At 47.2% G+C, this 12,535-nt stretch overlaps 1 protein-coding gene across 2 annotated transcripts; it reads left to right on the forward strand.

Annotated features, from left to right (window-relative positions):
- The first annotated feature begins 1,192 nt into the window (after positions 1-1,192).
- LOC146349101 (kunitz-type serine protease inhibitor spermatin-like) lies at positions 1,193-11,639 on the forward strand. Of its 2 annotated transcripts, none has more exons than XM_084854956.1 (4): positions 1,193-1,282; positions 9,426-9,595; positions 9,741-9,908; positions 11,463-11,639. In XM_084854956.1, the coding sequence occupies exons 1-4, from the start codon at positions 1,224-1,226 to the stop codon at positions 11,465-11,467; spliced, it is 402 nt and encodes a 133-aa protein (XP_084711082.1). In that variant the 5' UTR covers positions 1,193-1,223; the 3' UTR covers positions 11,468-11,639. The 2 variants fall into 2 exon arrangements, with proteins under 2 accessions (XP_084711082.1, XP_084711083.1); XM_084854957.1 differs by lacking the exon at positions 1,193-1,282 and adding an exon at positions 2,747-2,795.
- The last annotated feature ends 896 nt before the right edge of the window (positions 11,640-12,535 follow it).

A 12,535-nucleotide genomic window follows, 5' to 3' on the forward strand; every position in this document is an offset into this window, starting at 1 on the left:
AAGAAAGAAATGTAGGGGGTCCCTAAACAAGAGGGTGCTTCTGTGCAGGAAGCATTTGCTCAAAACCTCGTTTACCAGGTCTGATGTTCTTACGCTTAGTTTTTTCACTTCATGGGTGGATGATACACATGGTGGGAAGGATATTGCAGCATATCCATATCTATATGGTATCTGAAACTCATCATTTCTGGTTCAAAATGCAAATTTGTCCTGCCCATAATGCTCAGCTGTATATTCTGAACTGAGCACAGTTCTTTGCAAGTCTTCTTCTCCAGTCTGGACTGAAGAATGCAGAAGATTTTAATGTGTGACATGCAGTGTGATGCAATTGCAATGCAATGCTGACAAAGAAGACGCTGACGCTGATGCGCTTTCTGTCCCTCCCTTCCTGCACAGATTCCAGCCAGTGGAGCAAGCTCTGTCTTTGCATGTGTGAATTACAGGGGGGATACAAAAAAGGATCAGTCAGTTTTCTCAGGGGGTTGCCCACTCGTTGCTCTCCCCTAATGGGGACGGCATGTGCTTCCAGTAGCAGCCACGTCAGTGGTCCTGGGGTGTGCTGGCTGTGCTGATTTTATCAGTCTGGGGCTCTCTCTAATGCTTGCATTATGTGGGCCAGCACGAGTCTTCTACCTGCTTCATGTTGGACTGAGAAAATATCAGAGCGTCAATAAGTAAAGCGGGGCATCTTTTGCTCCTATGTACTAACCATTGTGGAGTTCTTGCCTTTGGTTTGTCCATTACACTCAACCCATAAATTCAGCTTGTACCATCATCACCTCTTCATGAAGTGAGGGTCTCCAAGGCCCTTGGGATCAGGCTTGATTCTGAGTTTTCTCCAGATAGGAATGATTAGAGCAGCAATCAACATCCAACAAATTCTGCTCAAGGTTTGTCTCCCATGCAATGTTGAGGTTGAATATTCTCCAGCCGTTCTCTGGCTGCTCAAATATTCTCAGCATATGCGATGCCTGTGTTTGACAGCCAATCTCTGTTGTGCCGTGCATGGAACGATGAAGCCTCCCGCACCCACGCACTGAGCTGGTGTGGCATTGCACAATGTTCACAAACATTTCCATTGCTCGACGAGCAAAGCTGCAGGGTGTTTGCAGCCCAGGCCCTCTGGGCGGAGGAAGTTGCCTGGCTGGGACAGGCCCTAGCAGGGGGGTTGGGGCAGGCTGTTCTGGAAGATCGAAAAGCGAAGAGGAGGGGAGTGCAAACGCATGGTGGCTGGAGGAAGGCAGAGTGGGACAGGAAACGGATTAAGAAACAGGAATCTGAGGCAAGGGCACCTGAGGGAGGCAGAAAATTCAGGGAACTAAGGCCATTTCACATATTAGTGGATGATATGAGGAGGGCTCTGGACAGGGGCGAATGCTCCTTCCTTGTTCTCCTCGAACTCTCAGCGGCTTTTGATACCATTGACCATGGTATCCTCCTGGGCCGCCTGGAGGGGTTGGGCACTGGAGACACCATATTGCGGTGGTTCCGGTCCTTCCTCTCTGGCAGGTACCAGAGGGTAGCACTGGGAGAGGAGGTGTCGGACCCGTGGCCGCTCACTTCTGGGATGCCACAGGGTTCCATCCTCTCCCCGATGCTGTTTAACATCTATGTGAAGCCACTGGGGGCTATCATCAGGAGGTTTGGGGTGCGGTGTCATCAGTATGCGGATGACACACAGCTCTACCTCTCGTTCAAATCTTCACCAGGGTTGGCCATAGAATCCCTGTCCAAATGTCTGGAGACGGTGAGTGGCTGGATGGGGAGGAACAAGCTGAAGCTGAACCCTGACAAGACCAAGGTACTTTTGGTGGGAGACAAGAGGAGGTTGGGGGATGTTGACCTGGTATTGAATGGGGTATGGCTATCCTTGAAAGACCAGGTCCGCAGCCTGGGGGTCATCTTAGACTCCCAGCTGTCCATGGAGGCTCAGGTGGCAGCTGTGAGCTGGACAGCGCTGTATCAACTACATCTGATACGGCGGCTGCGCCCCTTCCTTCCCAACCATCTGCTCCCATCGGTAGTACATGCCCTGGTCTCCTCTCGTTTAGACTACTGTAATGCGCTCTACGTGGGGTTACCCTTGAAGACGGTTCGGAAGCTGCAGCTGGTACAGAACGCAGCGGCTTGCCTGATTAAAGGCAGCCGCTGGCGAGATCACATCACTCCAGTGCTGAAGGAGCTGCACTGGTTACCAGTTGTTTTCCGGGCCAAATTCAAGGTGTTGGTTTTGACCTTTAAAACCCTATATAGTTCCAGCCCAGCCTATCTTAAGGAGCACCTCCGGCAACACCAGACAGGCCGCTTAACAAGATCAGCCTTGGATGGCCTTCTCTCTGTCCCATCAGCCAGGACAGCTAGACTGGTGAGGACGAGGGACAGGGCCTTCTCTGTGGTGGCCCCCACTCTGTGGAACTCCCTCCCTAGGGAACTCCACCATGCCCCGTCTTTAATGAGCTTCCGCCACGCATTAAAAACGTGGTTGTTCAGGCAGGCATTTGGGGTGGGTTAGGGTATTTTTAGAAATATGATGTTTTTAATGTAGAATTTTATTGTTTTAAACTGTTTCTAATATTGTACATCACCCAGAGTGGCTGGGTGACCAGCCAGATGGGTGATTAATACATTTGATTAATAAATAAATAAAAATAAATATTGGCTTGAGCTCTCCAGCCATTTTTTTGGATGGAAGGTTCTGGTGATGTTTGATTCTGGTATTTAGATGGCTGATATTTTGTAGGGTTGATAGATGGCATCCAATGGAATTTGATCATGTGCACAGCTGATACACAAAGGTAATTCAGAATGACTTTTGAATGTTCTCCCTTCAGGGAGACAGTTCTCCCCCAACCTCTGCCAAGGAACTTCTGACAAATCTCAGGGATCCGGGGGGGGGGGGGGAGGCCTTGTAGGCTATCTAGTCCAACCGCCTGCTCAGTGCAGGGAATGCAGAGCTAGAGCACCCCCCAACAGATGGCTGTCTGGCCTCTCCTTGAAGTCCTCCTGCGAGGAAGAGTCCACCATCCCTTTAAGTCATTGCTTCCATTGTCAAAGCACTCTTGCCATCAAGATGTATCTCCTAATGTTCAACCAGAACTCCCTGGGAAAATTCTGGAGCAGGTGATAAAGCAATCCATCTGTAAGCACCTTGACAACAATGCAGTGATTACTCGAAGCCAACATGGATTTGTCAAGAACAAATCCTGCCAGACAAATCTGATCTCATTTTTTGATCAAGTCACCTCCCTTGTGGACTGTGGGAATGCTGTGGACATCATATACCTCGACTTCAGCAAAGCTTTCGACAAAGTGCCCCAGGATATCCTGATGAGCAAACTAGCTCAAAGTGACCTAGATGAAACAACGATCTGGTGGATCCACAGTTGGCTACAGAATTGGACTCAAAGAGTGCTTATCAATGAGACCTTCTCAAAGTGGGGAGAGGTAACGAGTGGGGTACCGCAGGGCTCAGTCCTGGGCCCAGTGCTCTTCAACATTTTTATTAATGACTTGGAGAAGGAGGTGCAGGGAATGCTGATGAAATTTGCAGATGACACAATCTATCTGGGCCCCAAAGTTCTTGAGTTTCCTTCCCAAAGCTTCAAAGGTTGAAAGGTTGTCACAGAGAGGAAGGCCAGGATCTCTTCTCCATCATCCCAGAGTGCAGGACATGGAATACTGGGTTCAAGTGACAGGAAGCCAGATTCCAGCTGAACATCAGGAAAAACTTATTGACTGTTAGAGCAGTACAACAATGGGACCAATGACCTAGGGAGGTGGTGGGCTCTCGCACACCGGAGGCATTCAAGACGAGGCTGGACAGCCATCTGTCGGGGATCCTCTGTCTTGGAGTCCTGCATTGAGAGGGGGTTGGACTAGATGGCCTTGTAGGCCCCTTCCAACCCTACTAGTCTATGATTCTATGATTCTATGATTCTGTGACCTTCTTGTAAGTTAAGCCCAAGACATTCAGTCCTGCCCTCTCCAGCACAAAACAACTCTTTGCCCTCTTTTATGTGACAGCCCTTCAGGTACTTGAAAAATACTATCCTATCCCCCTCAGTCTTCTTTCTACCAGCTTAACATACCAAGTTCCTTCGACCTTTCCTCAGTGATCAGTGAAGAATAAAGTAGAATTATTACTTCTGGTGACTTGGAAACTATGGTACTATTAACACAAGGCCAAGCCACCCCAAACTATTTTGCACTGCAACAGGGAGAGCTCACATCAATCTACTGTTGCTGGGAAAATCCATTTTCTCCCAGCTACTGGGAGGTTGCAGCTAAACACAGAGGGAACATGCAAGTCTAGGGGGTGGGGTCACAGATGATGTCATCACCCCTGCTAATCAGGATGTCCCGGTGCTTCAATGCTGTGAGCCCAGGCTCCTCTGCACCAGTGGGCTTTAGTGAGGGGCAAGCTGTTGCTAGAAAAGAAAAAAGAGAAAGCTCACAAGCTTCAGAAGAAGCCAGGATTCCCTGGAAGACTGTTTGAAGACCAGTGGAATGCATTTGAGAGCAGCTGATCTGGCATGCTTTTTATTTTGACTTTTTATTTTCCCAGGCATTTTAGCATTTTAGCTTTCTAAACTTTTAGCTTTGCTGTTTTAAATCTGTATTTTAAACTCCTGCACTGCTGCTAGGTTTTATTGTGGTTGTATTGAGCTCCCTAGTGAGGTTCGCCTGGCGCCTACATTGTATTCCTTTCGGCGCCAGGTGAAGACCTTTTTATTTTCCCAGGCATTTTAGCTTTCTAAATTTTTATCTTTGCTGTTTTAAATCTGTATTTTAAGCTCCTGCACTGCTGCTAGATTTTATTGTGGTTGTATTGTTATATTGTGGTTTTAATGTTCTATATATTTTAAATTGTTTTATTGTGTGTTTGGTTTTAATTTTTGTAAACTGCCCAGAGAGCTTCGGCTATTGGGCGGTATAGAAAATAAATAAATAAATAAATAAAATAAAATAAAACAAAGATTGTTATATTGTGGTTTTAATGTTCTATATATTTTAAATTGTTTTATTGTGTTCTATTTGGTTTTAATTTTTGTGAACCGCCCAGAGAGCTTCGGCTATTGGGCGGTATAGAAATGAAATGAAATGAATGAATGAATAAATAAATAAATAAAATTATGCTATTTAACTGATAAATATATAATGGAAGCAGTATCTGACAAAGAATCCTTTTCTGAGACTTCGTCTCTGAGGCCTGCTGAGATCAACACAATCAAGTATGGGAAACAAACAGAACAAACTTGAACTCTTAATCCAGGAGGGAAATTATGACTTGGTAGGTGTAACTGAGACTTGATGGGATGACTCTCATGACTGGAATACAGCAATTGAAGGATATAACTTGTTCAAAAAGAACACGAGGAACAGAAAGGGAGGTGGGGTTGCACTATATGTGAAAAATACATATCTCTGCACAGAAATACAGGAGGATGAGTTTGGTAGCCCCATCGAGAGCATCTGGGTTGAAATAAATGGAGCAAAGAATAAAAGGAACCCAGCGGTCGGAGTCTAAACTGGCCACCCAATCAAGAAGAAGACGAGGATGAAACTTTTGAAAAGCAAATAGCCAGTGTTTCAAGGAAGCATGATGTAGTAGTAATGGGGGACTTCAATTTCCCCAATATTTGTTGGGAGACAAATTCTGCCAAACATGGCCCCTCCAAGAGATTCCTGATTTGTGTTCCTGATAATTTCCTCCTACAGAAAGTGGAGGAAGGAACTAGAGGATCAGCTATCCTTGACTTGATCCTAACCAACAGAGATGGTTTAGTGGATCAAGTAGCAGTTACAGAAACTCTGGGGGAAAGTGACCATGTTGTACTTGAGTTCTTGGTTCTAAAGGAAGCAAAAGCCGAGTGTAGCCAAAGGCATACCCTGGTTTTTAGGAAGGCCCATTTTAATAAACTCAGAAGTAAGGTCCCATGGCAAATGACTCTAATGAGAGAAGGGGTCCAAGATGGGTGGGAGTTTTTAAAAAAGGAAATTCTCAAGGCACAATTACAAACAATTCCAACAAGAAAAAAGAGTGGAAGACAATGGAAGAAGCCAATGTGGCTTCACAAAAAAGCTTAGAGATGACCAGAAAACAAAAAAGGACACATAAAGGAAGAGGAAGGAAGGCCAAGCAACAGAGGAAGAATACAGGCAGGTAGCACAGAATTGCAGGGATGGCGTCAGGAAGGCTAAAGCTGAGAATGAGCTGAGGTTAGCGAGCGAGGCTAAAAACAACAAAAAGGCTTTCTTCAGCTGCGTGCATAGTAAAAGGCAGAGGAAAGAAATGGTTGTGCAGCTATTAAATAAGGATGGCAAAATGATAACAGATGGCAAGGAAAAGGCAGAAGTGCTCAATTCCTACTTTGGCTCAGTCTTCTCCCGAAAAAGGTTCTATGACCCTCCTGGCAAAGGCAAAGTACAGGCTGAATCATAGAATCATAAAAACATAGAATAGCAGGGTTGGAAGGGGCCTACAAGACCATTGAGTCCAACCCCCTGCTCAGTGCAGGAATCCAAGTCACAGTATCCCTGACAGAGGCCAACCAACTGCCCAGGGGAAACCCACAAGCAGGACGAAAGCACAACGGCACCTTCCCACCCATGTTCCCCAGCAACTAGTATACATAGGCGCACTGCCTCTGACACTGGAGCCCTCAGGCCTTCCCGGAGATTCCTCCAGCCTCAGTCTCAGATATGCCCTAACTGGTGTCTGGTGGGGTCTTATACGAGTGAATTATTCCACATGAGGAAAAATGTATTCACCTCTGCACCCCAAAACTAGCATGTATGGGACAGTGCTTGTTTTCTCTGTGGAACCTTTCTTTCTCTCTCTCTCTCTCGCACGTTTTCCCTGGAGGAGCATTCCACCATGTGGGCACCAACCTGCACTCTAAAGTGGCTCAGCCCCAACACAGATGGGCCACCTCAGTGACAGCAAAGCAGGCACCAGCCCCCAGTGGGTTTTATACCCACATAATGTGCAGTGGGTTTTATACCCACAGGGGAAGGGGCATTTTTGAAGCACCTCCTGAGGGGAGCTTGGCTTGCCACTCTATCTTGGCATGCGGCCATGTCAAGTAGGTGAGCCGAATGGCCGGGCAAGAGGCCAGCTGTTCCCTGTTCCTGGGGGAGGGATGCAGAAGGCACATCTTGCACAGGGCTCCATCAGATATCACAATATGATGGTTCACTTATTCATGTGGGCACACAGACTGCCCATCCCAAGGACATGGGTCGGGCTATGCTAATGAATCTACCCCAATCATGGCTACCAAAGGTCAGCCTCATTCAACTGTCCTCCTGCACCACTTCCAGAAGCCACGCAGACTGAAGCTTTGGTGAGTCCCTGAAGCTTTGGTTTCATCACTAACCACAAGATGGTATTTTCATCTCCTACCAGGAGTATCCCTCAAAAAGAGAATGCTTGCCCCCAATATCATAGCATCATAGAATAGCAGGGTTGGAAGGGGCCTATAAGACCATCCAGCCCAACCCCCCCGCTCCGTGCAGGAATCCAAGTCAGAGCATCCCTGACAAGTGGCTGTCCAGCTTCATGTTGAATGCCCAGTGTGGGAGAGCCCACCACCTCCCCAGGCAACTGGTTCCACTGTCGTATTGCTCTAACAGTCAGGAGGTTTTTCCTGATGTTCAGCCGGAATCTGGCTTCCTGTAACTTGAGCCCATTATTCTGGGCAGGATTGCAGTTTAAGATCGATAGGCATATGGTCAAGGAACACCTAATTATTTTGAATGAATTCAGACCTTCAGGGCCAGATGAACTGCATCCTAGAGTAATAATGGAACTGGCAGAAGAACTCTCAGAGCCACTGTCTATTATCTTTGAGAAATCATGGAGGATGGGTGAAATGCCAGGTGGCTGGAGGAGGGCTAATGTGGTCCCTATCTTCAAAAAGGGCAAAAAGGAGGAAACTATGGACCAGTCAGTCTGACATCAATCCCTGGGAAAATTCTGGAGCAGATGATAAAGAATCCATCTGTAAGCACCTTGAAAACAATGCAGTGATTACTCGAAGCCAACATGGATTTGTCAAGAACAAATCCTGCCAGACTAATCTGATCTCATTTTTTGATCAGGTAACCTCCCTTGTGGACTGTGGGAATGCTGTGGACAGAATATACCTCGACTTCAGCAAAGCTTTCAACATAGTACCCCATGATCTCCTGATTAGCAAACTAGCTAAAAGTTGGCTAGATGAAATAACAATTAGGTGCATCCACAGTTGGCTACAGAATCGGACCCAAAGAGATCAATGGGATCGTCTCAAACTGGGGAGAAGTAACAAGTGGGGTACTTCAAGGCTCAGTCCTGGGCCCAGTGCTCTTCAACATTTTTATTAATGACTTGGAGGAGGAGGTGCAGGGAATGCTCATCACATTTGCAGATGACACAAAATTGGGTGGGATAGCGAATACCCTGGAAGACAGAAACAAATTCAAAGTGATCTTGATAGGCTGGAGCGCTGGGCAGAAAACAACATAATGAAATTTCATAGGGATAAATGCCAAGTTCTGCACCTAGGAAAAAGAAACCAAGTTTCTTGGCACAGTTACAGGATGGGGGATCCTTGGCTCAACAATACTACAAGCAAGACGGATCTTGGCATTGTGGTAGATCACAAGCTGAATATGAGGCAACAATGTGATGTGGTTGCAAAAAAGGCAAATGCTCTTTTGGGCTGCATAGCTTCCAAATCCCGGGAAGTCCTAGTTCCCCTCTACTCAGCACTGGTTAGGCCTCATCTGGAGTCCTGTGTCCAGTTCTGGGCACCACACTTTAAGAAGGATACAGACAAATTGGAGAGCGTTCAGAGGAAGGCAACGAAGATGATCAGGGGACTGGAAACAAAGCCCTATGAAGAGAGACTGAAAGAACTGGGCATGTTTAGCCTTGAGTAGAGAAGACTGAGGGGAGACATGATAGCGCTCTTCCAAGTACTTGAAATGTTGTCACAGAGAGGAAGACCAGGATCTCTTCCCAATCATCCCAGAGTGCAGGACATGGAAGAATAGTCTCAAGTGACAGGAAGCCAGATTCTGGCTGAACATCAGGAAAAACGTCCTGACTGTTAGAGCAACACAACAATGGAACCCATGACCTAGGGAGGTGGTGGCTCTCCCACACTGGAGGCGTTCAAGACGAGGCTGGACAGCCATCTGTCAGGGATGCTCTGACCTGGATTCCTGCATTGAGCAGCAGGTTGGACTTGTTGGTCTTATAGGCCCCTTCCAACCCTACTATTCTATGATTCTGTGATTCTAAGCAATGCCAACGTCTAAAGAATTTGGATTCCAATTTCACATTTTGGGTTTATAGTGTCACATTCACTTTGAATTTGCTCACAGTTAAATGTTTGAGAATAATGGTTGCAGCTCCCGGGATGATTGATTTTTCTCAGAAAGAACGTGTTGGACCGGACCCATTGCTGCGGGACTCAGATCTCAGACCAGATCAGCTGTGGGGACTGGAAGCCTTCCCGCAGCAGCCTCATGAGGTTTGGGGTCATCCTTCTCTTCCTTGAATTCCTGGCCTTCTGGCCCAAACTCTCTGTGGTGTCTGGAGACCTTGGTGAGTACTGTCAGTGGAAGGGAAGGAATGGAACCCTTTGGCATTCAACCCTTCTTGTCTCCTCAACCTGTTAGTGAACTCCTCTGTGAACCCTTGGCTTGTGTGGTCTCTTAGCTGTCTCTGTCCCTTTCTTCTGTTCTCCCAGGAATATGCATCCTCCCCGCCGACGGAGGACTCTGCTTTACTCTAGAAGAGCGCTGGTACTACGACTATGAGAAAAAGAAATGCCTGCCATTCTCCTGGGGTGGATGTGGAGGAAACGAGAATAATTTTGAGAGTCGTCCAGAATGTGAGAGCGCATGCAGCCGTTACGGTGAGCTTCAGAATCAACCACCCAAACAGAGGGTTGCTCTGCTGTGGAAGAAACATGTTGAATCCCAAATGGATTAGCCTCTGGGCTGGAGTAAGGCCCTGCTGAGATAAATGAGATCTGCTGTGTGGAGTAAATGTGGTTTAGGATTGCACTGTTGGGCTCCCTCCACTGGCACATCCAGGCTTGGCTCTGGTTGATTGGGGGGCGGGGGGCTTTTAAATGGTAATAGGAAAAGCTCTCAGGTACCTTAAAATTACTAATGGCCTGGCTCCGTGACTTTGAATAACTGCCACCACAACTTCAGAGAACTCTTGATGCCCTTTGAAGGGCCAGCCCTTTCATGTGGTTGGGTGAATCCCCACATCAGACAGCAGGTTGGGAGGGGCAGAGGACAGGGCATACACATCCCCTGCTGCTGCTGTGGCAAATGTGCTTCTAGGCTGGCCCTGGAGTAGAAGAGGAAGCCTTGCTTGACCTTCCTGCTTCAGGTGTGAAAACCTCTCAAGTCTGCATTGATTATGTGAGGTTGAGTAAGATGGTGGCATGGCCGTCAGGAACTTTATTGCATGCTTTTCCCTTCCTAACTCTGGCCTGACATTTTCGTCCAACAGAAGAAAAACGTCTTTGTAGGCATGCCAGACTCAGGCGGATCCCGCAGAAAAAGCCTGTGAGTTGGAGCAGGCAGGAATCTGGTCTCATCAGGAATCTCCCCCACCGAATCCTGACAGGAATTCATCCGCTGATATTCTTTTGTGAAAATAATAGTGATGTCTGTCACCAGGGAATCCAGGCCTTTGGGGGCTTGCCAGATTTCCACAGCACCCGCAACATGGCTTGCATCTGCAAGCCAAGCCATGGGTTTCCCCTAAAATCTGGGAACTTTTTCAAGTGTTCGTTTTATTTGTCTAAATAGAAAATTGCACAAATTGTAGCCGCAATTTCCATAATTTGCACAAATTTTGGCCGTAATTTGCATAATTTGCACAAATTTCAACTGTAAATTGCATAATTTGCACGAATTGCAGACTCAGTTTGCACACTTTACAGAAATTTCAGCCAAACTTTGTACAAATTACATAAATTGTGGCTGCAATTTCTGCAAAATTCTATTTAAGCAAATTCTTTAAAACCTGGAAGATCTGTGAACTGGCCTGAGCTGATGCAGATTGAGTCAGGCCAGCTCTCAGAGAAACAGGCTGAAGTCCAGGGGGCCGGGCTGATGAAAGCTCAGCAAACCTCCAACCCCCGGGAAAGGTTCCTCCACAGAAAAGAAAGTCTTCCGTCAGAAAGAGTCCGATAACTCTGAGTGCTTCCAGAAGGAAGGGTGCTAGCGCTAGCAATCAGAAGGCCTTGTGCAGCTATTCAGTCTCTTTCTCCTTAACAGAGTTTCTGCATTAAGGAAAAAGACTGAAGAAGCGGTAAGAAAACAGAGGAGGGTCACGTAAACATGCATGAATAAGGCAGGGCAATGGCACTATAAAAGCCTTGTCTGGAAGCACCCTCCATCTCAGAAATGTGTACCCAGGTGGCTGATTCTTGCCTCTTTTTTGCCAGGCTAACAAGGATACTGGACAGGACAAAACAATTTGGAAGGAAGCCTGAGAAAAACTGGGAATGGTAGCAGGACTCTATATTTGGACACCAGGCAACAACTCCTCATGTGGTTTAACTTTGGTTTTGTGCTCTCCAAATAAATGGGATGTGCATCCCTTGGCATCCCAGTCCCCAGTTAAGTGCTTGTGGCTGTAAGTAGGCAAAAGGTTAAAAGAAAGGCTTCTTTGGTTTATTTTAGAGGTAATCAGAGATCACGGGGCAATTAAACTTAAAAGGAATAACATATTTCTAATACTTACTGACTAAAAAGCATAACAATAGGAACATACAAGATTACTTAGGCAAATGCATGTCTACATTGCCAGGTGAAGAAGATGGGGTACTATGTAAAATCCCTACAGTGTATAGTGTCTGACAAGTTCCTTTGCCTCAAAGCATTGCAAAAGGTTTCAAGACAGAGTCATCTACGTGTGATCTGGGCTTCAGCAGCCCCGCAAAGTCTGCAGAGTTTAGCTTGGCCTCACAGAGAGAAATTCCCTAGACAGAGAACTGAACTTTGCTGAGGACTTGAGTCCTGCCTTCATACTAGGGATGTACGAAACCACTTACCTGTTTCGTAAGTGGCATCCACAGCAGGGGGAGGTGCTCCATCCCTCCCCCCGGAATCCGTCGCGGCGGGCTCCGCTCTGCAGCGACTCCGCGGAGCCGCTGGCCAGGTGCATCTGCAGCCGGACATCCGGCTGTGGCAGGTCTGCAGACACAAATGGTGGCTGGCATAGTGGCCGCCATTTGTGTCCCTTCACTGTGCTGTGATAGGCTATGTAAATATTTACGTAGCCTATCACGGCAAAGAGCAGGGATGCAAATGGCGTCCACTGCATCCCCGCTCTTTGCTGTGATAGGCTACGTAAATATTTACATAGCCTATCATGGCTCAGCGCAGGGATGCAAATGGTGGCTGGTGTAGTGGCCGCCATTTGCGGCCGCAGCCTGGCAGCAGCCAGAGCCACCACCACTGGAGCCGCCGCTGCTGCTGGAGCCACAGCCAGGTAGGCTCCGTTTCGTGGGGCTTT

Source organism: Heloderma suspectum, chromosome 4 (assembly GCF_057233095.1).
Source record: "Heloderma suspectum isolate Gila_16-S chromosome 4, 16-S_ref, whole genome shotgun sequence".
Classification (NCBI taxonomy): domain Eukaryota; kingdom Metazoa; phylum Chordata; class Lepidosauria; order Squamata; family Helodermatidae; genus Heloderma; species Heloderma suspectum.